The sequence below is a fragment of the Notechis scutatus genome, chromosome Z (genome assembly GCF_049901735.1).
Source record: "Notechis scutatus isolate UNSWTSFEM ecotype Mainland chromosome Z, rNotScu1.2, whole genome shotgun sequence".
Taxonomy (NCBI): domain Eukaryota; kingdom Metazoa; phylum Chordata; class Lepidosauria; order Squamata; family Elapidae; genus Notechis; species Notechis scutatus.
In genome coordinates this window covers 52,700,941-52,728,808 of record NC_142025.1, presented here as the reverse complement: position 1 = coordinate 52,728,808, position 27,868 = coordinate 52,700,941, and the positions used below count along the sequence as shown (strand labels likewise).

The 27,868-nt window shown below is 33.9% G+C and overlaps 1 protein-coding gene across 1 annotated transcript in view; it reads left to right on the top strand.

The window, feature by feature from the left end:
* TRIM71 (tripartite motif containing 71) overlaps positions 1–27,837 on the top strand; it is an 89,981-nt gene extending 62,144 nt beyond the window's left edge. Inside the window, exon 4 of the mRNA XM_026686567.2 lies at positions 18,946–27,837. Within this exon, the coding sequence (XP_026542352.2) occupies positions 18,946–20,397 (1,452 nt within the window). The 3' untranslated portion in view covers positions 20,398–27,837. The remainder of the gene's footprint in view (positions 1–18,945) is intronic.
* The last annotated feature ends 31 nt before the right edge of the window (positions 27,838–27,868 follow it).

The following is a 27,868-nucleotide window of genomic DNA, read 5'->3' as shown; positions in this document are numbered from 1 at the left end:
GAAGAAGAAGGAGAAGAAGAAGCCATCTTTAATGAATTTCAAAATTTAACTAAGAAAGAAGGAAGAAAGAAAGGAAGGAAAATGAAGGACTTAAGATTTAAAAAAACACTGAAGAAAGGGAAAAATAAGGTGCAAAATCAATATAATGATAGTAAACAAAAGGAAAAAGGAACACAACAGAGAAGGGAAGCCAGTGAGGCAGAGGCTAGAAGAAGGGGGTAGAAAGGTCTGGTGGGGGAAGAAAGGAAGGGAAAAGGTGGAGAAAAGCCACAAAGTTTTGAAATTAGATGGGAAAAAAGGAATCTTTTTTAGGGACAAAGGGTAAAGTATAATTTATTTAAAAAAGATTTTGCAAGGTACATAAGATGGTATTGTAGCATTGTATTAGAAATAGAAAATTAGAATGGTTTAAGAGTTAATAAGAGATTAAAATGTTGAAATGTTTAGTAATGATTGATTTTAAAATTTAATAAAATATTAAAGGGAATGTTTAGAATATTGAGTTTTAATTAAAGAGTTTAATATGACTATGGTATTGATGTTATTATAAAATTTTTATTGTAGCATTTGTCTTTGGAAAAGGCAATGGGAATGTTATAAGATTCAATATTTAGATATACTATTTAACTATGTATTTAATCATTTTGGATTTATTATTATTTTTTATTTAAAAAAAATTAGTAGATAGAATGTACCAAGCAGAATCAGATTGGGTATAAGGTGTTATTTTAAATGTTAATTTAATTAATTTAGGGGGAAGATAGAAAGGCATCATACTCTGATTAGTGATTTCAGGAGAAATTCTTTTTTTTTTATTATAAGGAACGAGACAAAGGGATAATAAAGAATGGACAAAAGATACAAATATAATGACTCAAATTAAGATGGATTAATTAAGATAGAATTAAGAAGAGTGAAATGTGTGGAGAAGCTAATATAGAAGACATAGAATGGTAAATAAAATAGGTAATGACACGTAAGATGAGCATGAATATAATTGAAGTCCATGAAGAGAGAGATACCTGGGGCCAAGTTACTTTCCTAAAAGATTTTTTTTATGTTTGTGTGTTGTGTGCTTATGTTTTTGGGAGAATTAATAAAACCTTGCAGAAATATAGAATGAGAATAATGGTAACCAAGTCAGAAAGAAATAGATGAAATAATAATAGTGAAATTGAATAAGAGTAAAGAGAAGTAAAGAGAAACTGGATAAGAGGTATTTGTATGCTCATATGGAAATGGTTTAAAATAGAATTATATTGTATAAAATAAGGTTTTATTTGACTTGTAAAATTTATAATGGAAAAAGGTTTAAGTATGTAATGGTTAATGATGATTTGTTTGTCTTTAAAAATTAATAAAACTTGTTTTTTTCTTTTTAAAAAAGGCAATACAAAAAAATAATAATAAAATACCAGGTCCAGATGGTCTACCTGGCGAACTATATAAAAATTTATCCAAAATATTTGAACCAATGCTACTAGAACTATATAATGAGGCATTAATGCAAGCTAGACTCCCAAGGTCTGAGGCATACATCTCCTTAAGTTCAAAAAATGGCACCAATCAACAACTAATTGCAAACTATAGGCCAATCTCGTTGCTAAATATGGATTATAAGATATTCATGACAATATTGGCGGAAAGAATGAAACCAATTCTGACTGAACTTATACATACAGACCAGAATGGTTTCTTGCCAAATAGACAAATCAAAAACAATATTAGAACAGTACTAAATTCGATTGAATATTACAAAATGCACCCAGAAAAACAGGCAACCTTAATCTTCCCAGATGCGCAAAAAGCATTTGATAATCTCAATTGGAAATTCATGTTACATGAACTTCAAAAGTTGAACTTTGGCACCAATATAGAAAAAACATTATAAGAAATATATTCAAATCAAAAAGCGAGTGTATTACTAAATGGAGATCGCACGGAAGATTTTGAAATTGCAAAAGGAGTGAGACAAGGGTGCCCATTATCGTCACTGCTATTTATCTTGTCTTTAGAAGTGTTGCTAGCTGCAACCAGACAAAACCCAGAGATTCACAGAATTAAAATTAGAAATGAGGAATATAAAGTTCAGGCATTTGCCAATTTGTTATTTATAGTGGAAGATCCAATTAATTTGGGACCAATATTGTTGCAACAAATAGAAAAATTTGGGGGAAGTGGCTGGATTCAAAATAAATAAAAACAAAACTAAGATGATAGTCACAAACTGCACAACGAAACAGAAAGTAGAATTAGAAAACATAATGGGACTGCAGATAGTAAAAAAGGTGAAATACCTGGGAATTTGGCTATCACCCAGATGTTCATCACTAAAAGAGGACAATTATGTTAAATTGATTAAGCAAATTAGGAAAGAATTGGAATTATGGGCCAAATTGAAACTGTCTCTATTAGGAAGAATAGCAACGCTGAAAATGAATACTTTACCAAAACTAATATATTTATTCCAAATGATCCCAATTAAATTAGGATTTTTTTTTATAGAACTAAATAAAATGACGTCCAAGTTTGTCTGGTTGGGTAAGAGGCCACATATTAAAATGAAACTATTACAAGATGACAGGAGCAGAGGTAGTCTTGGATTACCAGAATGGGAGCTCTACTATCAGGCAGCAGTGCTGAATTGGGTCAAGGACTGGGTCAAATTAAGAGACAAGAGAATTTTAACATTAGAAGGCCATGACCTTCTGATAGGTTGGCATGCATTTTTGTGGGAAAACAAAAGTAATGTACAAAGCTACAGGTAAAACTCGAAAAATTAGAATATCATGCAAAAATTCATTTATTTCAGTAATGCAACTTAAAAGGTGAAACTAATATATGAGATAGACTCATTACATGCAAAGCAAGATAGTTCAAGCCATGATTTGTCATAATTGTGATGATTATGGCTTACAGCTCATGAAAACCCCAAATCCACAATCCCAGAAAATTAGAATACTACATGCAATCAATAAAACAAGGATTGTACATAGAACAATATTGGACCTCAGAAAAGTATAAGCATGCATATGTACTCAGTATTTGGTTTGGGCCCCTTTTGCAGCAATTACTGCCTCAATGCGGTGTGGCATGGAAGCTATCAGCCTGTGGATTGTGGATTTGAGGTTTTCATGAGCTGTAAGCCATAATTATCACAATTATGCCAAATCATGGCTTGAACTATCTTGTTTTGCATGTAATGAATCTATGTCATATATTTCACCTTTTAAGTTGCATTACTAAAATAAAAGAACTTTTGCACGATATTCTAATTTTTTGAGTTTCACCTGTATTTTAATCAGCATTTAATAAGGTGATCACAACAGGAAAAAAATCAAAAGCAAACATATGGAAATCCCACGATGGCTGTCAACCATGGAGGCCATAATCCATCCAAATAGATTAGACTTAAGGAAAATGGTAAGCTATGAGGAATTATTAGATAGTCAAGAAAAATTAAAATCAAATCAAGAACTAAAGGAAAATGGAATCATAATTGATTGGTGGCCATATTTGCAAATCCAAAATAAATATAAAAAAGATTTAAAAGATTTTGGCTTTGACAAAGGGCAGAATCAATTAGATAAAATCTTAATGGGACCGGAACAAAATTTATAACTAAAATATATAAATATTTATTAGACTTCAAAATGGAAGAGGAAACAGTCAAAGGTACAATGATTGCATGGGCACAGAATTTTGGATATACTATAGAATTAGGGGAATGGGAGAAAATATGGAATGTAAATTATAAGCTAACTGTATCCGCAGCATACAAAGAAAATATGTACAAAATGTTTTACAGATGGTATTTAGCTCCAACGAGAATGGCAAAAATTTATCCCAACACAAGCCCCAAATGTTGGAAATGTAAAAAAGTTGACAGTACATTTTACCACATGTGGTTATGCCCCGAGACCAGGACATACTGGATCCAAATTAAAAACTTCCTCCTAGGAATCGTAAAAGATTACCAAAAGGAGTAAAATATTTATTGTTACATATTACAACAGCCGCCAGAATAGCCTTTGCGCAGGTATGGGAAACCCCAAATATCCCTAATGAAGAATTAATAATACATAAAGTAATGGAAAGCGCTGAGATGAATATGTTAACACTGAAACAGAAAGAAAGAGATGACTCTGAATTTTTTTTAATTTGGAATAATTGGTATAAATGGTTAACAAACAGAACAAAAAGATAAGACAAGAAATTTAACTGGAATAATCCTTAAGAGAGTAAAATATAAATTTGTAAATTATACAAAGATATAAGAATAGTAATTATAGTTAAAGTTATTATTTAATATTAGCTAAATGTAATATAATGTATTATGATATTTAAACCTAAAACCTGTATAGATGTCAAGAACGCTGTTGGAACTATGTTTTATGATGTAATAAAAGAAAATAAATTAAAAATATATTTAAAAAATTAGTAACCTATGATTAGAGATCTAGAAAGTAATTTTTTCCATTAGTCCATATTATATTTATATCTTTATATCTTATATTTATATAGTCATATATATTTCCTAATTTAAAATAGTAATAAAGGGGAAATGTGTTGATGAACTAGGGACAACAGTGATGATTTGAGTCTCTTATAATATATATTATATATAATCCATATATCTTCTAAGAGTTTGTTATAGATATTAAGTGAAGACTTTATTAATTAATTTAAAATCCTATAGGGTTGTTAAGTGTGACCCATAAGAGTTATAATATACAGCTATACAACACTTTTAATTTAAGTGTTTAGAAGTATATAAATTAAATCTGTTTGATTAAAAGATAGAAGTGAGGTGTACTATAAGCAATATTGATAATTAATTGATTCCATAATAGGATATACTAAAAGAGAAATCTTAAATCGAGGAACAAACTTATAGGAACCCAGAAAAGGATAAACTTAGGGTACAGTACTAAAACTCTGGTGAATGTTGAGTTGGGACAACATTTATAGTATTTTAGAGAAACAGAGTGAAATATTAAAAGAAATGACGAGTATCACCACTATGACTGTGAAAGTTGGGAAAAAGACAACACCTATGTCAACACTCTCAATGGTAGCTGCTTCACCCTTAACACAAAAAACGATTGAAGGGATGGCTCACGACAGAGAAGCAGAGCACAGCTCCAAATACCCCAAATATACAAACTACACTATTAATGATACAAGAAACAATGATAAAGCTTCAGGAAAAGATGATGAAAAATCATAGTGAAATGAATACTGAAATAAATGAAGTTAAAGAAGAAATGGAAAAATTAAAAAGTGAAATGAAATCTGATATATTCAAATTAGATGAAAAAGTTGGCTCAATACAGCAAGCAATACAGCAAGAAAAAAATGAACGTACAATAAAAGATGTGGAAAAACAAACAGAACAAACATAGAAAAAATTAGAATTGGTTGATCAAAAAATAAAAACAATAAACAAAGAAATGGAAGACTCTCTTATCCACTTAGAGATGGACCATGCAGCTTCATACCTTACGTTCCAGAATGTTGTGGAAACAAAGGAAGAAAATTTAGAACTAGTGATGGCCAAAATTCTACCAGAACCATTACTGTGAGACAAAAATGTAATATTGACCGAAATGGATGATGTCTGTCGAGTGAGCATGAATTATGCCAGATGGCATAAATTACCAAAGGAAGTGCACATACAATTCACAAGGAAAAAGATTCAGGATATAATCTATAGGAAGATGAGATGAGCCAATTGTGTACAAGGGGAAAGAGATACAGACATTAAAAGAGGTCCTGAGGAGAGTGAGGGAGCAAAGACAGTATTATAGATTTTTGGCTACACAGCTTACTAAGCAGGATATTCTCTTCAGGTGGCTAGTCCCAGAAGGGATGCTAGTCATATGGGAGGAAAAAAATTCAAGATTGACATGTTAGAGAAGGCACAAGTTTTCTACAACCAGCTAGTAGGACCAAAGCAGCAAAGAAGGCCTTGAATCAAACAGTCAGGAAGAATGGGAACAACAACAAGGAAATAAAAAAGGAGACCAGGGGACGGAAGTGAAAGACCAACAAGAACAAGAAAACCTAAAGGCAATAGCAAGAACTCAAAGAGACACAAGAGCCAATAGAAGACAAAGATTAAGAGACAACTAAGAGGATGGGAGAAGAAATCAAATTATTTTCAATCAACATAAATGGATTAAATTCGACAACGAAGAGGAAGAGAACCTTGGCAAAACTAATTAAACAAAAAGTAGATATTGTATGTTTGCAAGAGACACATATTCAAAAAATGGATGAAAACTATTTAGAATGCCCTAGATTAGGAATATTGTATACAGCTTCAGACAAAAAAAAAAAAGGAATATGCTAAGGAGGAAATAAAATCGAAGTTAATTTTTGCGGATCCCAAAGGAAGAATATTGATGATGGAAATGTGGATAGCTTAAAAACCAGTTTTGTTAGTAGTAATGTATGCACCCAATGAAAATCAACAAGAGTTTTATAAAAAATTACACAATAAAATTATTGAATTGGAACAAAGAAATATATGCATCATAGGAGATTATAATACAATAGTAGATTACAAAAAAAGACTACAGTAGTGAAAAGAAAATTGGGAACAAAAGAAGAGTATTATTACCAAGAACAGGTTTTGAAATGATTGCAAAACTGAACCTATTAGATGTTTGGAGACAACTGAATTCAGATAAAAGACAATTTATTTTTTATTCCAATCCACATCAATCATGATCCCGCATTGACATGGTCTGGATGGACAGAGAAATAGGAAGAGAAGTGGAGGACATAGAAATACTACCAAACATTTGGGCAGACCACAAACCGCTTAAAATAACTTGGAGAGGTCGGAAAAAAAATATGATAAAGAATTCATTCTGAAGCTTAAATAAGAATTAGCACTATTTTTTAATGAAAATACTAGGCAACATACATTGACACAAAATCTTTGGGACACCATGAAGGCTTACATATGCAGAATCATAATATCTTATACAGCTAAAAAGAATAAAGAGAGGTGGACTCAACATAATACTCTGCAGGAAGAAATTAAAAATTTAGAATTACAGTTGCAAAAAACACCATAAAATACTAAAATTAGAGAAAAACTGAAAAGTTGAACATAAATTTAACATATTAGAACAGGAAGAAATGGTGAAAAACCTAAAAGCAGCCAAACAACCCTTTTTCAAGCAAGCAAATTAACCAGGAAGATGGCTTTCATATAGACTTAAAAAAGAAATGGAAAAGAAATAATATATCAACTACAGGATAAGAACGGAGAATAGCAACATATAATAGATGGGGAAAAATTGCACAACAATATTTTGAAGATTTGTATAAATGTGAGGAAGTAGATGAGGAAAAGATAAAAGAATATTTGGAAGAAGAAGGGAGTCCATTAATAGCAGAAGACCTAAAGGAAAACCTATCTAAAGAAATAACTATGTCAGAATTGAAGCAAGCAATTAAGAATCAGAAAAATAAATAAAACTCCAGGGCCAGATGGGATTTCCAGGAGAATTATAGAATATGATGGATGAACAAATAGTATCATTGATGTTAGATTTATATAATGAAGTCTCGATAGAAACCAAAATGCTGGGCTCGTGGAGGGAAACATATATCTCGCTAATCCCAAAGGAGGGCACAGATAATAGATTAATCCAAAATTACAGACCGATATCATTATTGAATGTCGATTATAAAATTTTCGCAACTATAATAGCAAACAGATTGAAATATCCACTCTGACCAAAATGGATTCTTGCTGTTTAGACAAATCAGAAATAACATAAGGACAGTGCTAGACATCCTAGAATACTATGAGGTATACCCAGAGAAACAAGTTGCCCTTGTTTTTCTGGACACCCAGAAGGCATTTGATAATTTAAACTGGAAATTTATGATACAAATTCAAATTATGAAATTAAGAAATAAATTTGAGAACATAATAAAAACAATATATTCTACCCAGAAAGCGAATATCATATTAAATGGTGAAAATACCCAGTTTTAAAATAAGAAAAGGAGTAAGGCAAGGTTGTCCTCTGTCACCTCTGATTTTTAACTTGTCACTAGAGAGTCTCCTAAGATGAATTAGATAGAATCCAGGGATAAAAGGAACTAAAGTCAAAAAGGAAGAATATAAATTGCAAGTCTTTGCGGATGACCTGGTATTTATCATAGAGGACCCCATAGAGACAGGGAAGGAGATAATTAGAGAATTGGAAAGATACAGGGAAAAGTCCGGCCTCAAAATTAATAGACAAAAACCTAAACTTTTAACTAAAAATTTGACGGAATTACAGAAAATAGAATTAGAAAGAGTAATAGGACTGCAAATAACAAAGAAAATTAAATATTTAGGTATTTGGTTTACCGCACACTGTATAACAATAAAAGAGGATAATTATACTAAATTTATACAACAGACAAAGAAAGGTTTAGAATTATGGGCCAAATTACAGCTATCACTCTTAGGAAGAATAGCGGCAATAATGACTATCCTACCTAAATTCTTATATCTATTTCAAACGATCCCCATTAAATTAGAGAATTTTTTTTTCAATGAGATGAATAAAATTATGGCAAAATTTATATGGCTAAGGAAAAAACCTAGAATAAAAAAGAAAGCACTACAAAATTATAAAAGCAGAGGTGGCTTTGTACTCCCAAACTGGGAGATGTATTATAAAGCGACAGTGTTAATTTGGACTAAGGAATGGATTAATTTAAATCATAAGCGAATATTAAGTTTAGAGGGCCATCACCTGCAAAAAGGATGGCACTCCTTTTTGTAGGATACAGGAACCAAAAGACAATCATATTTCCATAGACATTTGATTAGAGATTCCCTTATACAAAATTAGATTAAAATAAGAAGGAGACATTATATGAAAATTCCAATTTGGTTATCTATTATGGAAGCTATGATACATCCTAACAATCTGGACCTATGCAAAATGACAAAATATAAAGAGGTTTTAGTTACACAAGGGAAGTTAAAATTGAATCAGGATCTCCCAAAACAAGGGATATGTATTGATTGGTGGGCATATCTCCAGTTACAAAACAGATATAAAAAATATATAAAAGATTTTGAAATATATTCAGAATTTCAACAATTGGATAAAATTTTATTAGGCCCGAATGAAAAAAAACATTACAAAAATTTATAAACTTTTGTTAGAGGTTGAATTAGAAGAAGTTGTTAAGGGATGTATGATACCTTGGGCTCAAAACATAGGACATAATATAAATTTGACAGATTGGGAAAGTATTTGGAACAAAAACTACAAATTAACAAAATCGGCATCATACAAAGAGAATATTTATAAGATGTTCCATAAGATGGTATCTGCCCCCAGCGAGATTGGTGAAGATATACCCCAACATGAGTCCAGCATGTTGGAAATGTAGAAAGAAAGAGGGTACTTTCTATCATATGTGGTGGTCTTGTCCTGAGGCCCAGAAATACTGGCTTAAAATTAAATATTGGCTGCAAGAAATTCTTAAGGATCAAATAGAATTGGAACCAGAATTATTCTTGTTAGGGATATTTAAAAAGAAATATGGAAAAAATATAAAATGTATTACATATTTTAATGGCTGCCAGAATATCTTATGCTCAATGCTGGAAGCACAACTGCATTCCCCCAGATGAATTGATTATTCAAAAAATTATGATGTGCTGAAATGGACAAACTGATCTTAATGTTACAAGAGAAAGATGAGTCTGAATATTACAAAATCTGGGGAACATGGTATAATTGGATTGAATTAAGACAGATGGAAAATGAAGGAATTTAAGATAAGCAATTTATAGATTAAATGTATATATTTGCATAAATTATATATATTTGTAAATATGCACAAAAGATAGAAATGCATGAGATTGATGTCACAGAGCTGTTAATGTAATGATTATCTATTTGTTTTTGAAAGGCTAATAAAGTTTATTTTAAAAAGTACAGGTGCTTGTAAAAGTAGTGACTGATGAATAATTCCATCTGCTTCTGGTTGGCACAGATAATGTCAGGATAGTGACTAGACTTGCTTCAGGTTTCCTTAGGAATATGTGACATAAATCTCACTCAACTTCAATAACTATCCATTGTTTTTTGAAGTAAATTCCAAAGTGCTTATTTCAACATCTTTTGCAGCTTGGGTTTTTGACTATCTAAAACAGGAGTGTCAAACTCAAGGCCCAGGGGGTGGATCTGACTGATGGGGCCACCCTGGAAATAGCAAAGGATTGGCCCGCGGTGCCTCCCAAGCTCCATTTTTGCTGGCAGAAGGTTGCTGTGATGACCCGTAGTCTCTCAAAATAACCCAAACCCAAAACATACATTAAAGTCCAGTAATGCTTTCAACTTAACTTCACTGTTTTATTAGGCACAGTTTAAAGTCACAAAAGTAAATAACGAGGCAAAAGGAAACCAAAACAAACCGCATTGACGAGAGATCCGAAGCAAGCCAAAATAATGAATTATACATTCCGGGAAGATAACAGGGAGAGTCCGTGGGAAGAACGCCAACAAAGATAAACCTCTTTCAAAGGAAACACTAAACTTTGACTCCAGCAATTCTGACTATGCAGTTACAAACTTATATACATAGCTCCCAGCTGCAAGCCACGAGGAGGATCATGGTAATCTCCTGAGTAGACCTCGCTTTTCCCTGATCCTCACCTCTCTACATGCCCTAGGATGGATAGGGGATGGGTCTCGATCCTCTTCTGATTGCTCAGCTGGCCTCTGCCCTTCCCCAGCCTCCTGCACCACCTCTGGAGCCATATTCCCACTCCCTGTTGGTTGTTCCTCCTCTTCCTCAAAGTCAGTCTCCACCAGGGGCATGACAGTTGCAGGCAGCTGTTGCTGCCAAAAACTGAGTTCAGCAACCCATTTTCACTGGCAGAACATTTGGGCCACCACAGGCACCTCCTACATGAGTGATGTTGAATTGGCCACCTCACACACCCTGAGGTCAAACACAACCTTGATGAAATTGAGTTTGACACACCTGATCTGAAGAAATGACTTCCACAGATAACAGATAATCAGAGTTGGAAGGGACCTTTTAGGTCATCTAGTCCAACCCCCCACCCAAGCAGGATACCCTACACCATTTTTGACAGATGGCAGTCCAATTTCTTCTTGAAAGAAGAAATGAGTGATGGCGCTCCCACAACTTCTGAGGGCAAGGTGTTCCATTGGTTGATTGTTCTCACTGTCAGAAAGTTTCTCCTTATTTCCATGTTAAATCTCTCCTTGTTCAGTTTCCATCCATTATTCCTTGTCTGGCCTACAGGTGCTTTAGAAAATAGCTTGACCCCTTCCTCTCTGTGGCAGCCCCTCAAATATTGGAAAACCGCAGGGAGAGGGCGGAGCTTGCGTCACAGCGGTACAGCATGCGATCTTTAAGCTCTAAGATCGCTGCTGATATCTCCATTGCAGGACGGTCCCAACGGACCTAAACTGTCCCGTAGAGATGGTGAATAGAGGAGGGCACATCCTGTCGATCCCAGGGACATCACAAAGTCCCTGGTAGATCCAGGAGAAGCCCTTTTTTCCCACAGTGGAGAGGCAGCCATTAAAGCTGCTGAACCTGGGACAGCTCCGGAACGGAAGAAAGTTGGAAAGAAAGTGGGTCAGTTTGGTGAGATAATTTTCTACTAAGATAAAAGTGCTCAACTGGAGAGATTAAGCACAAATTAAACCTGAAGTGTTTTTTTTTCTTTTTATTGGAACTTTGGATTTTGTTAAAACTTTTTAACTTTTCAACTGGATTGGTCTTTCCTTTTTAATTTTAATTTTTTCCCTTCAAAATAACTCTTTGGAAAAGTTTTTTATTCTCTTGTTTTTTCTTTTTAATAATTTTCGATTATTTATATATATTTTTATTCCTGATTTTAATATTAGAGGGGAAGGGAAAGGAAAGGGAAATAAGTAGCGCTGCCACCTGGAGGATTGGATACATTGTTTTTCTTTCTTTCTTGTTGATACATTTGCTGTTACATTCAAGGACTCTGTGCTTTTCATTGAAAAGATAGTGGGAAGAGCATGTAGATTGCAGGTGCTCTTCTGTGGAACTACTGATAGCTGGAGTATGGATTTGAAATTGAAGAAAGAAGATTGAAGTGACCTTGAAAAGAGAACTGGAAAATTTGTTTTTTGATTTAGTAAAGAGCTTCAAACATATAGTGGCAGTGCTTTGCTTGTTGACAGAATTGCATTTTCTCTTTCCTTTTTTTTCTATTCCCCCCCAGTTGGATTTTTATATTTGGACTCGAGTCCTTTGATGCAAGAATAAGACTACTTCCCCCCCCCTCACTTTGTTTTACCTCTTTGGCAAGGGGAATATACAGATTTCTGTCTTTTTAAATCTTTTCTTAATTTTTTTATTTTTTCATCCTTTTTCCATTTTTTTTCCTTTTTTCCTACATAATTGGGATCAATTGGATTAAGGTATTCAAGTGCCTGAAGGTTTTTCCCTTCCCTTTTTTATTTTTAATTATTTTTTTTTATTTTTACTGGAGTGGCAATTGGCTGCTCTTGTTTTTTTCTTTTCAATTTTTCTATTGTACTTTAAGATGAGCAGAAAAATACCAGCCTCAGCTTCTTCAATCCCGACTTCTTCTTCCTCACCATTTGGAGGACAACAATCAATACAGATGATGTTACAACAAGAGAAGGAGAAGTGACACTGCAGATGACTATGCAAGGAATTCAAAAGATACAAGTAAAAACAGATAATATTGAAAAGAAAACAGAGAATATTGAGCAAAGAATGGAAAAGATGGATGAAAAAATAGAAAATATTCAACAGATGATGTTGCAATACGAGGACAGAATTAAAAAAATTGAAGAACAAGATGTACAAAGAGATAAGAAGATTGGAGATATGGATACCCAATTGAGTGAAGTGGAAAGATATAAGGGCAGATCTCTGCAATCATTGGGATGGGAAATTGATAAATCAGAATTCTATCTTAGATTTCAAAATATAGAAGAAGAAAAGGGTGAAAACCTTGCTGAAATTATGACAGAAATCCTGGCAGAAGCATTAGAGGTAACTAAAGAGAAGATGATGGATGGAATGGACAAAGTTTCGTGTTTATACAAGATATGCAATGAGAAATAAACTGCCAAGAGAAGTTCATAGCAGATTTACTAAGAAAATAATAAAATCCCAAATACTGCAGGCAGCAAGAGAAAAAACACTAAAGTACAATGATAAAGAAACAGTGGTACTGAAACAGGTACCGAGAAGAGTGAGAGAGATAGGAAGAGAATATTTATTTTTGACCAAAGATTTACTTAAGAGAGGAATAAATTACAGATGGCTGATACCCGAAGGTCTTATGTTTACCTGGCAGGAACAAAGACACAGAATTGATACAGTTGAAAAAGCGGAGTTATTCTATCTGGAATATTTTAGAGGAAGGGAGGAGGATACAAGAAAAGAAGAGTTGTTAATTGAATTTCAAGAGGAATGTACAGCAGTAATTGAAAAAGAGGAAGGAGCCGTAGGTGGTGTACCCAGAGAACAATGAGAACCAAGATCTACTAGAGCAACAAATCCTTCTTACAAAGTCTAAAATGGACGAGAAAAAATTGATTACAATTAATATAAATGGGCTTAATTCAGCTATTAAAAGAAGAAAAGTATTTCATAAGTTAGAGAATTTAAAATTTGATATAATCTGCCTACAAGAAGTACATATTAAAAAACAACATGATTATATATTGAAACAACAAAAATTAGGGAAATTATTTATGGCGTTAACACATTGTAAAAAGAGAGGAGTGGTGTTATACATTAGAGATACAATCCCTGCGGAACAAATATATACAGATGATGATGGAAGGATTTTGATGGTGGAGATAACGGACAATAATCTAAAGACACTTTTAATAGAAATTTATGCTCCAAATAATAATCAAGAAGATTTTTACAGGAAATTACATAAGAAAATAATTGAACTGGACTATGTTGATATCTGTTTGATGGGAGATTTTAATGGAATAATAAATAACAAATTGGATTATAAAACACAAAAAACAGCAAAGAAAACTAGAAAGACATTGCCAAAACCCTTCTTTTGAATGGTAGATGAGATAAACTTAAAAGATGCATGGAGGGAAAGAAATGCGGAAAATAAACAATATACCTTTTATTCAAATAGACATGCATCATGGTCTAGAATAGATATGATATGGATGTCAACAGAATTGCTTTCTAACATACAAGACATTGAAATAGAAGCAAGTACCTGGGCAGATCACAATCCAATAATACTTGTATGGAAAGGACAAAAAAGGAGATCTAGATGGACTTTAAATAAAGGAAAAAGACTTTAAACAGAAAATTGAGAGAGAATTGACTTTTTTCTTTAAAGAAAATACAAAAGAGGATACATCATTACAGAACCTCTGGGACATGATGAAGGCTTATACAAGAGGTTTGATAATGGACTATACAAAGAAAAGAAATATAAAACAAACAAAAATCTTTAAAATATTGGAAGATGACTACAAGATGTTGGAAAAAGAACTACAGAAATTTCCACAAAAAAGGACATTAAAATTAAAATGGACATAACTAAGCATAAAATGGGGCTAATGGAAAAAGAAGAAATAGCACAAAAATTAGAAATGCTAAGCAGAACTAATTTGAAGATGCAAATAAACCAGGCAGATGGCTAGCATATAAATTGAGAAAGGAAAGAGACTCGAGAAGAATAAATCAATTGATAAATGAACAAGGACATGTATGCTATGGAAATGCGGAGAAGAAAAAAAGTAATCAAGATTACTATGGAAAAATGTACCATCAAGAGAATGTTCAGGAAGAAAGAATTCAACAATACTTACAGGAAGCAAATTTGCCCCAGATACCCAAAGATATTGAAACAATGTTAGAAAGTAATATAACAATGATGGAATTAACAGAAGCTTTAAAAAAGCAAAACATTGGGAAAGCACCAGGTCCGGGCGGTTTGCCAGTGGAATTTTATAAGACATTCCAGGAAACATTGAATCTTCACTTAGCAGAAATTATGAATGAAGTTATGACAAAGAAGAGAACACCCGAAACATAGTCAGAAGCATATATAACACTTGTACCTAAGGAGGACACAGATCCACAGCAAGTTAAAAATTACAGACCTATATCACTATTAAATTCAGATTATAAAATTTTTGCTTCAATTCTGGAAGAAAGACTGAAAAGATACTTAAACAATTTTATTCATCCTGATCAAAATGGATTTCTGCCGAAGAGACAGATTAAAGATAACATGAGAATAATTTTAAATACACTGGAATACTATGAGGCACATCCTGAAAAACAAATGGCTCTGATGTTTATAGATGCACAAAACACCTTTGATAATGTGAATTGGCATTTTATGCTGTTACAATTGGACCAAATGGGCTTTGGTAAAAAATTTACTCAAGCCATCGAAACAATATATCATAAATAAACTGCAAAGGTTATGATAAATGGAGAGTTAACAGACTTTATAAATATAAGAAAAGGGACCAGACAAGGCTGTCCACTGTCGCCTCTGTTGTTTGTGTTAACACTGGAAGTGCTGAATAGGAACATCAGAGAAGAAAAAGAAATTAAAAGGAATGAAAATTAAAAAAGAAAAGTATAAATTACAAGCTTTTACAGATGACCTGGTATTTATATTAGAGGATCCATTGGAGTCTGCACCTAAACTGATAGAAAAGATAGAAGAGTATGGGAAAGTAGCAGGTTTGAAAATAAATAAAGATAAAACAAAGATTTTAGCAAAGAACATATTAGTAAGACGAAAGAAAGAACTGGAGGAAGTTTTGGGGATCCAAGTCACAAATACTTAACCTTAAGTATTTAGGGATACATATAACACCAAGATGTAGCATACTTAAGGAGGACAATTATCTCAAACTTAAACAACAGATTGCAACAGATTTGATAAAATGGGAAAATTTACAATTATCACTGATTGGGAGAATATCTACAATTAAGATGAATGTATTGCCCAGAATCTTATACTTATTCCAGACAATTCCAATCAGATTAGGGAAATAATTTTTTGAAGATTTAAACAAAATAGTGCTAAAATACATTTGGCAGTGGAAGAAAGCGAGAATAAAACTTAAATTGTTACAAGATGCAAGAATGAGAGGAGGATTTGCTTTGCCCAATAGGAAATTATAGTACCAAGCGACAAGTCTGATGTGGGTAAAGGAGTGGATAACATTAAGGAACACTAGACTTTGAATTTAGGACATGACCTGCTGTTAGGGTGGCATGCCTTCCTCTGGTATAAGGGAACTAAAATGCAGGGGTATTTTAGAAGACATTATATTCGAGAAGTATTGTTTCTAAACTGGGAGAAGATAAAAAAGCAATATTATTTAAAAATTCCGCTATGGTTATCTACTATTGAAGCTTTTTCCTATCCAATAAAAAGGAACAAACAGTTAGATATGGTGAGATATGGTGAGATATTGAACGAAAAGGGTAAACTTAAATCTATGCAAGCGTTGGATGAATAAGGTGTAAAAATGAATTGGTTTTCTTATTTGCAAATACAGTCTAGATTGATAAAGATGTTAAAACAAGGTATCTATGATAAGTTGACTGATTTAGATAAAATTTTGACAGGTACTGATGAAAAAGTAATAAAAAAACTTTATGGACATTTGCTAGAGTTTAAATTAAAGGAAGAACAAGTAAAAGAAACAATGATTGCTTGGGGGGAAAATTTTGGATATGGGATTGATTTAGAAAAATGGCAAAAATTGTGGTCTCAAAATTATAAAATGACAATGTCAACTGCGTATAAAGAAAATTTGTATAAGATGTTTTACAGGTGGCACTTACCCCTGGGGAGAATTGCGAGGATGTTCAAGAATAAATCGGATAAATGTTGGAAATGTCATCAGATACCTGGTTCATATTACCACATGTGGTGGACATGCTTGGATGCAAAAAGATATTGGACTATAATCCACATATGGTTGGAAAAAATGACAAAACAACACATAGACTTTAAACCTGAGATATTTTTATTGGGAATTATACCAGAAATATATTGTAAAGAATTGAAATATTTGATTGTAAATGTTTTAACAGCGGCTAGAATTGTATTTGCTAAGAATTAGAAAAATGAAAAAATACCTATGCAGGAGGAAATTATTAAGAAAATCATGAACTGTGCCAAAATGAGTAAATTGACATTTGAAATTAGAGAACAAGAGGATAAACAATTTTATATGATATGGGATTTATTTTATCAATGGTTAGATAAAAAGACATGGTAAAGAAATAGATTAGTAAGCCTTACAATAAAAGATAATAGACTGATAAAGAATACAATATAAAATATATAACCATTGGATGAATGTATAAGATTAAATCATAATGAAAATTAGAATATCTCGTATAAAATGATGGAAAAATAGTCAAATTAATGTTTAATAATTGATATTATAGAAGCACAAGCTAGACTAATAAGGTGAGAATTTATATAACTTGTGAGTAATGGTAAAAAAGGATAGCACAAAAGATTGTAACCAACTGACACACTATGTATATAATTGAAAGTGGGCTTTATGTTTTTGTTGTAAAAAATAAAAACTTTGGGGGGAAAAAAATATTGGAAGACTGTTATCATGTCTCCCCTGGTCCTTCTCTTTACTAGACTAGCCAAGCCCAGTTCCTGTAACCGTTCTTCATATGTTTTAGTCTCCAGTCCCCTAATCATCCTGGTTGCTCTTCTTTGTACTTTTTCTAGAGTCTCAACATCTTTTTTGTAATGTGAACAGAACTCTAGATGTGGTCTTACTAAGTCTTTATAGAGTGGTATTAGCACCTCCCTTGATCTTGATTGTATCCCTCTGTTAATACAATTTAGGATTGCATTAGCTTTTTTGGCTGCTGCTGCACATTGCTGGCTCATATTTAGCTGGTTGTCCACTAAGATTCCAAGATCCCTCTCACAGTTACTGCTATTGAGCCTGGTTTCACCCAGTCTATATGTGTACTTTTGGTTTTTCTTGTCTAAGTGTAGGACTTTTCTCTACATTGAATTTCATTTTGTTAGATACAGCCCAGTGTTCTAATCTGTCAAGATCCGTCTGGATCTTGAGCCTATCTTCTTAGGTGTTAGCTATTCTTGCCAGCTTAGTATCATCTGCAAATTTGGTAAGTTCCCCTTCTATTCCCTCATCTAAGTCGTTAATGAAATATTGAAGAGTACTGGGCCTAAGACCTTGTGGCACCCCACTGCTTACTTCCCCCCATGTAGACTTTTAGACCTGTTAAGAACTACTCGTTGAGTATAGTACATTATCATCTGGAAGTACAGTACATTATCATCTGGAAACTCCATTCATATAACAAGATCTACTTTGGGTGCCCCCCAAAAACACTTGGCTAGAAATAACCAGGCCTTCTCAATGGCATCACCAATATTATGGATTCCACCCCTCCAAGGAGTGGTCTTAGTGCTTCTTGGCTGCTTGTCTAATCAGATTTGAAAAACATTTCTGTAAGCTAGCTTTCCTTTGTGATTATCTCTTTGAATTTATCAATTTGCTTGATGGCCATTTTAGCAATGTTTTATATGACTTGTTAAATATTATTTTGTATTATGTCAGCTTTGTTGGCTACTTTATTATATAATATATAATATTTTAATACAATATTAAAATATTATATAATAATGGTTGTAAACCATTATGGGGTGGCTTTCCAAGAATATTTAGGTAGAAATTCAACAATAAATAAATAAGTAAATATTAAGTTGGGAGGAATATTAAAATTCTTTATTAATTTTACCAGTTTTGCAAGGTTTGCTTTTGCACATTCAAATATTATGTTCCATTTTCTATAGCATTTGTAGTTGATAATTCTAAATATGCTTTCTTGCTCTTATTTTAGGTGGAAAAAATCCGCCAAGTGAAAGCCAAGTCCCTCTACTTGCAAGTTGAGAAGTTACGTCAAAATCTCAATAAGCTAGATAACACCATCAGCGCAGTCCAGCAAGTCTTAGAAGAGGGCCGGAACATGGATATCCTCTTAGCACGGGATCGGATGCTTGCACAGATGCAGGAAATGAAGAATGTAAGAGGCTTCCTGCAGCCTCAAGAGGATGACAGGGTCATGTTTACTCCTCCTGATCAGGCACTGTATTTGGCCATCAAGTCTATGGGATTTGTCAGCAGTGGGGCCTTTGCTCCTCTGACCAAAGCCACTGGGGAGGGTCTCAAACGTGCATTGCAAGGCAAAGTAGCCTCTTTCTCAGTGATAGGTTATGATCACGATGGTGAGCCTCGCCTTTCTGGGGGAGACATGATTTCAGCCGTTGTAATGGGGCCAGATGGAAATCTCTTTGGTGCTGATATTTGTGACCAGCAGAATGGAACTTATCTTGTAAATTACAGGCCACAGATGGAAGGGGAACATCTGATCTCAGTCATGATGTGCAACCAGCATATAGAAAGCAGCCCATTTAAAGTCATGGTCAAATCAGGCCGCAGTTATATTGGCATTGGATTGCCGGGGCTCTGTTTTGCTAGTGAGGGGGATAGTGATGGAAAGCTGTGCCGCCCCTGGGGTGTTAGTGTAGACAAGGAGGGCTATATCATTGTTGCTGATCGCAGCAACAACCGCATTCAGATCTTTAAACCTTGTGGGGCTTTTCACCACAAGTTTGGCACCTTGGGCTCCAGACCTGGCCAGTTTGATAGGCCTGCTGGTGTTGCCTGTGACTCCTCACGGAGGATTGTTGTGGCAGACAAGGACAATCATCGCATCCAGATCTTCACTTTTGATGGCCAATTCATTCTCAAGTTTGGGGAGAAGGGGACCAAGAATGGGCAGTTCAATTATCCATGGGATGTAGCGGTTAACTCTGAGGGGAAAATCCTGGTGTCCGACACAAGGAATCATCGGGTTCAATTGTTTGGACCTGACGGAGTGTTCCTGAATAAATATGGTTTTGAAGGAACACTCTGGAAGCACTTTGATTCCCCACGAGGTGTGACATTCAATCACGAGGGCCATCTTGTCGTGACTGATTTCAACAATCATCGTCTTCTAGTCATTCGCCCTGACTGTCAGTCAGCCCGTTTCCTTGGGTCTGAAGGCACAAATAATGGCCAGTTTTTGCGCCCACAAGGTGTGGCTGTGGATCAGGAAGGTCGTATTATTGTGGCAGATTCCAGGAACCATCGTGTACAGATTTTTGAACCAAATGGTAGTTTTTTATGCAAATTTGGCACTCAGGGAAGTGGCTTTGGTCAGATGGACCGTCCTTCAGGTATTACTGTCACCCCAGATGGCATGATAGTTGTGGTGGACTTTGGAAACAATCGAATCCTCATATTCTGATCTGTGTATATGTGTACTAAGAAGAAACTGTCTCAGGGAAAATCCTTTTAAGAGATCTTGCCACACATAAATATACAAATATTCCAATGATAGTTCAAACCTACCTCATCTTTAATTTTTTTTATAGATGAATGTATTTTCCCTTTATATCTGCAGGGGTTGAACCTGTGATTATATGAACTCTTAATCTACCTCATTATCTTTATGTTCCTTTACATCCATAGTATACACGGTGCAGTATAAAATTAAGCCTCTTTTCCCTAAATGGGACACTCATGCACAAGCTTGTTTCTGTGCACATTAGCTGGCTGTGTGATAAATTTTGTAGATTCTGCCAAAGAGGCACACACATCTTGAAAAAGAAGAAAAAAAATCAGTAGTTTTAGATTTTTAATTGTTTTATATTCAGATTGTACTGTGTTTTTTCTTATTGGAGAAGGTGAAGGGAGCTGTATTTTTAGATGCTGCTGCAGCAGAGAAATCTTTTCTTTGTTCTCTTTTTTTTATACCTCAGTGCATTTGACATACTGTTCCACATAGCATCTTATTTCAGAAGGCCTTTTCTTTTAAAGTGGGATGGAAATCACCAGCCCCCACCAAAAGGCTAGGTTCTTTGTCACTGGTACTTTTCTGAATGTGTATTTTGAAAAATGCAGTAATTTCACCACACCAAAACAATGTTTGAGGATGCACAAAATGTGATGTGTTCAACCTTATTTTGGTAGTTTGGACTTTGGCCCAAAGGGCTGCAGGGCAAAACCACCCATAGGTAAATAGCCCTGGAGAGCCAGCCAGCTCCTGGAAACAGCTTTTTTTTCTGCTAGGCAAAGTTGCTCTCTACACTTGGAAACTTTAGAAGTTACCTCTATTGCTGTCTATTGCTGTCTATATGGGTGAGAATGTGTCTCCCCAAATAGCTTCTGACTTCAAAAGGATATGTTTGGAATGTAGCTTTGATATAATTGGATGTTCAAGGCAAATGAGGATTTCCTCTTAGGCTAGTATTTTTTCTCATAACCTTTCTTCCAGTTGTTTTTTTTAAAGTCACTTCCCTTATGTATTGTCTGTATGTGTCTATATATGGCAATTGCCATTACATTGAGTCAGATGTTTAGGGATGATATATTTCTGTTTTGAAGATTTGTGTTGAAGAAATTAGCTTTTTGTAATGTAGTGTTATCAAGACATGTGATTTTTCAGGTATATATATCACAAGAAGTTGAAATTTGGAATTTCAGGGTGCATATCAGAAGTTAACAGTAAAGAAAGAAAGTAGATAATAGTATGTAATCTGAGTGGACAGTTTCCTGCCTTTTTCAGGCTCTCTTCTCTCCCCCCCCCCCCTATTAAATGGAATATCTACATGGGAAATTCATCCTGACAGGATAACCATGTAGCTCCCTCTTTGGGATAAAGACTGTGGAAAGTGAACCACCCTAAATCCTACCTCATTTGCTCCAGCGCCAAAGAATGCCATGTAAAATGGGGGTGCATATCTAAAACCAAAACTAGTAAATACTTTGAATTCAATCAGCCACATTTAGCACTGAAAATACTGAGAATATTTATACTTCTCCAAGAAGCTCTGTAATTCAAGTTTTATATCAAATCATAGGAATGTAATTCCTTCCCTGCTTTGTCATTATACCCCTATATGCCTCTATTGATATTTGAGCAAATGTGTGCTGAGTTACTATGGTGCTTAGTCTCTATGCTAAGGCTGTCCTTGGAATCATGTCCGTCATGTAGTCTAATTACTTTTATTTGGGATTCTGCTTTGAGATCCAAAATACTGATAGAGCAATCAGCAATCCAAGAGTTTGCAAAGAGATTAATTCTCTTTTTAGAACTGACTAATCAGAAGGGGATAATATGAACATTTAATGAAAAATAATGCTTCCTACCCAACCATATATTCATCACTGGCAGATCTATCCTTGAATGTTTTGACCAGAACAATATGTTATGATTGCACTTTTTGCATTTTCAAAGGTATTACTTTCCAGAGATAATGGAATTGAGTTCATTTTTTAACTGGATGGCTACATTGATAAAAGGGATAGTTAATTACTATATCCTTCTCCCAGAGATTCAGGGAGTTCACAATCTTATAATTCTTCACTGAACCATCTTAGCATTTCTAATGTCATATGGTATATAAATCAATTGGGCCAACATCACCACCAGTATCACTGAGACAAGGATTCAAATTAGGCTTGAGGTAGAATTGATAAAATATACGCTACTTTCAATATTTTATGTTGCCGCAACTGATATAAAGCTAAGTTGCAAAGGAGCATCACTTATGAGGGATAAAAGACTATAAAAGATAAAAAAATATCTGAAACTAAGGATTGCCTTCTTGACCATGGGCAGACCAATATACAGGTAGTATATGATTGAGGTGGTATTAATACTTTAAAATAACATTGTGATGTTGAAAATATGTTATTCTCTTGGACACCAAATATTATTCTATTTCAGCCGGGGGTGGGGGTTCTATTTTCCCTGCCTTTAATAAATAATAAAGGTAGGATATAAAATAAATAAGTCTTGTCCATATAAGTCACATTGTGCTTGTCAGAAACTGTTACTGGAGTTGACAAAGAGCACTGGAAATTGAAGTTTATCTATCTTGATGACAAATTTAATGTAAAACCAGTCATTTCAGATTTTAGGCATTTCAGATTTTAGTTTGTACTTGAAACTCTAATGTTCTAATTTCTCCAAAATAGCTACCAAAGATAACTGGTTAAAAGCTTTATTGTTGACAGAATTCTTGATGTTCTTCTAAGGGAATGTGTTATTTCCATGATTCCAACTTTGTTTTCTACTAGCCTTATTATAAAATAAGCTATTTCTAGAAGGTTTTGTCCAGTAAGAGTTCTGTGCTATCTATTCTTTCTAAACTCATAAAACTGATGATTAATGTAGTTCTATTTTTGAAAGGCATATTATATGCACACTTACATGCCTACATTAAGAGGCTATACGAGATTGCAAAGATAGGAACCCTCTGAGGGGAAGGTATATGTCTGTATTTGGTCATCCACAAATACTTTCTTCCATGCTATTGCAGATATATACATATTTTGGGACAAAATAAACAATTTAAAAAAGTAGTGTTTTCATACAATTTTTCTCCTTGTGTACTAAGTTTTTAATTTTTATATGCTGCTGTTTGGCTGCCAGATTTACTTCTGTCCAGTTACTGCAATAGATAATTCAAAGCACATGTTATTTCACTTTAAGGTTTTATGGAAGCTTCTCACAGGAGTATTTATAGTACAATGAATTTATAACAGAAAAAAATATTATCAATGTAAAATGCCCTCTAGGGGTCTGGATTTATTTGGGATGGATTTACCAGGCTCCTAATCGGCAGAAATTGAATACAGATTAACACTAGGTGAGCAAAGGTTTGAAAACAGCTTGTAAAATCTTCAGCTTTTGCTTACTAAACTAATACATCTCATTTACAAAATATTTGTTATTTATAAAGTTTAACCTACATTTGGAGGCTGGTTGTGCTATAAATATTTGAATTTGGCTAATCAATGAGCTGTTAGGTTATTTAGTTTTCTAATAATTTTTTTTTCTTGAAAACCTAATAGAAGTCAAGAAGTGCTACTAAATAGCAGGTACTTCTATAGTAAACTGAACAGTGTATTCTTAAATAAATTTTGGGGAAACTTTAATGGCATTTGATAACCCTATAAATGGTACTTTGCCTAAGATTAATGATACTAAAGAAGGTACTTCTTTACAGCATCCAGCTGGCATTGCATGATTTGATCCGGTCACTTTTAAATAATTAAGTTCAAAATTAATTTATTGAAGAAAAAAATCAGTTTCTTTTTATCCACATCTCTGATTTCTTTTGAAGATTAGGAGATTCTTATATTTTATTCTGGTTCAAAATAATTTCCCAAGCATTTATGTGGTGGTCTTTTTTCTTAAATGGTCATACTCATAACTGTGGTGCCAAAAGGTAATGGGTTTTTTAAAAAAGAAAATTTAGACACCTCACCCTACCTCCAGACAGTTTTTAGCTGTGTAAAAAGTAAATATTGATACTTAAGATAACACTGTTTATAGTCCTTCAGTCTTTGGGAAGTCAGCAAGCCCAGTTTGCTGTGGTACAGGATACTTGCATAAACATGTTTTAAATTCCTACCTCACTGTTAATTTTATAAGCACAGCATCTACCTCAAAGTTAGCTTCCAGACATCAGAGGAGAAATTGGGTATTCAGCATGGCAAGAAAACCACCTGAAAGCCAGGTAGCCTTTTTTAGTTCCTGTTCCAAAGAGCAAGAACATCCTGGCTGTTTTCTTTAAATATTAGGCTATCTGAACTAAAAATGGACACCTCAGGCAAATCTATTAATCATCTTTCTCTATGACTTTATCTCTTTATTTATCTCTTTATTCTCTTTATAGAACAACTCTATCTCTATTTCAATACTTAGCTTAGCTGGTTGGCATAATGAATTAACTCTAGTTACAGAATCACTGTAGGTTGTAGGGTTCTCTCTGACAAAAAGAAATACACTGCATTTATAGCAAATTGATAGAAAAGCCATCTTCTGGAGATCTGGAAATGCCTGGTTAATTGTCCAAAGCAGTTGAGTCTATGAAGAGAAATAATAATATTCTCCTATATTAACACACAGTGAAAGGAGAGTTAGGGTTCTTACATTGATTTATTTGTTTTACAAATTATCACATAGCAGCTTATTTAGGCAGAGATAAAAGATCCTCACCCAAATCAGCTTAAATTGGGTTATTTCATCCATTGCTTCCCACATGCTGCAAAGATGCAATGAAAGCACACTTGCTTATAAGTGGAGTTGGAGAAATGGGCACAGAAAACTATTTGCAATTAGTTGAGTTTGAATGGAAAATATTTTTTGGGATTCCTTTAAGTGGTTTTACAGCATGACAAACATTAGGTCAATTTCCCCCTCCCCACACACCACCATCATCCTCAACTAATGGTTCTTCAGGAAAAGTTTTTAAAAATGTTTGTGTATCTGCATGGTCTTAGACCACTTCAATGATTGTATCAATTTACAAACTCAGGTTGATTTTTTTTTACTTTGTGGGAAGTTCCTTTCTTCAGAGCTTTGGTCACTGAATGTTTAGTGTACATAGTAGGGTGTGGTATTCTTTAAGTCATCAAGCCTCTAAGTTCTTTTTGTAGGCTTATAGATTTCTTAAGTAGGCTATGTAATGTGTGTTTATTCATCCAAACTGATGGCTTTTCCTACGTTGTATGTGATATTTTTTGTATTGTGCCTCACCTATTACATATCTGTTTATATAGTGCTAATCCCCCCTCCTTTTTAAAGTAGCAGTAGTATGACATACCTTGGGGATTATTTTCTTGAAAAAAGCATTTCCAGTATTTTTCTGTGCCTCAACCCTGTGGTTGGTCCAAGACCAAAATAAAAATTAAAAAATCAGCATAGAAACTCTGTGGACCAAATCTTCCATTGATTAGTCTTAACATAAATCCATTTTCTCCCATTTTTTAAACAATTCATTTATTTGCAGAACTATTTAAAATTCTGCCTAGCTTTGGAAAATACACTATTTTTTAAAGCAAGTTGAATTTTTAGTAGTTCACATCCTGCCAAACCAGATCAGATTTATTAGAAGAAAACATATTCTTATAGAGCCCCTTCTATGTATTATTGCTGGATTGGCCAACTTATTTTTTCAACTGAAAGCTATTAATTTTTAAAATTGGATCACTCCAACTATTGCTGTTGGGTTGCAGAGTGATATGAGAAAGGTGAGGCACAAGCTTTATTTGGAAAGCTAAAATATTAGAACTTGTGTTTTTTCAAATGGAGGCTTCTGAATGTATCTTTGTGGTCCATGGAGAAGGCTGAAGGATGTAGCAAGGAGACGATGTATCAGCTACTAGCAGCCTTAAAACAAAGTCATGGTCTCCATGGACTTTAAAAATGTTTCTATGCAGTTTATTTTATTTTTGTTTAATTAAATAAATGTGAGCTTCACTTCAAATGTGGTTTGTCTTTTTTTCCCCTCCAAAAATAGTTGCCCATATATTTTCACATCTCTGTGGAGATAGGTAATACCTGTTTCTTTCCCTATTAATGCTTTTATTCATATATTACATTATATGAATATGTAACTTAACAAATTACAGCTTTTTTAAATTTAATTTTAATTACCTCTACTGTGAAGCTGCAATTACATGATGTTGTAAAAACAAAGTGATGAATATTTGCTTCTTATAGTCAAAGAAGTATGTGCTTAAGTACCATCAGTAGCATATTCAAAGTTTTGACAACAGTCAAAAATTGTATGTTTGAATGAATGTCAACAGATCAGTTAGAGGCTTGCATGAAATAGAAAATGTTCTGTTTTATTTCTGGAATAAACTATCACGTTCTGGAAGTTTTGCCAAACCATTTTGGCTCAGCTGTAGTTCTAGATTTTGGGTGAAGGAGACCCTGCCACTTTATGGACTGGTAGGATAAGACTAATATGTTTTTCTCTTACAACCCTTGTGCCTAGTCGACTTAGCACTTCTGTAGCTGTTGCTGTTTTCTTCTCATTTTTAACCTAAGCAATTAACAAAGTTCCCTGTCTTGGGCAACATTTTAGTATGCTCAAAAGTTGTTTTCATGAACCAGCAGGGCATTTAGATTTCCTATGATTCTGAGATGATTCAAGAATGCTATTTCTGCTGATTTTTACTGATAAACATGGCAGAAGATTCATTCTGACAAGGATAGATCCAATACAATGAAACAATTTTTTTTTGCAAACTCCCAAGTTAATTTTAATAGTGCCAAACTTTGGCTTTATTAAAAGTTATTTTTACATGCCAGTCACCAAAAGACAAACTCATTTTCAGGGAGTTGCTGCCATATAAGTAGCCCTACATTTAAGACTGTTCAATTAACAATGGTGCAAAGTTATGATGGCCTTGCAAAACGTGATCCATTTTTAAAGTCATAATTGTTGCACCATCCACAGAGTTATATGATCACAATTCAGGTGCTTCGCAACTGGCTCACACTTACATCAGTTACAACATTTTTCAATCACATTATTGCTATATATGACCTTCCTAGCTAGCTTGACAAGTAATATCAATTGGGGAAGCCAGATTTACACATGATGCTCTTAATGACCAGAGTAAAGATGGTCATAAAATTGGGTTTGATCATGTAATGACCCAATGACTGCATTATTTAGTAACCAAAAATCAAATCCCAATTGTGGTTGTAAGTTGAGGGCTATCTTTACTGTAATATAACTATACTTGTTTCAGTTGTGCAATGGCTCCCTCAAATTAAACTTAATTCTTTCACAAAAAAATCCAAGCAGTTTTCTTGGGAGCAATGCAAAAATGTCATACCATTTTGAACTAATAAAATATATTCATAGGGAAAGTACCAATATACATCATAAGTAACGAACTTGAATAAA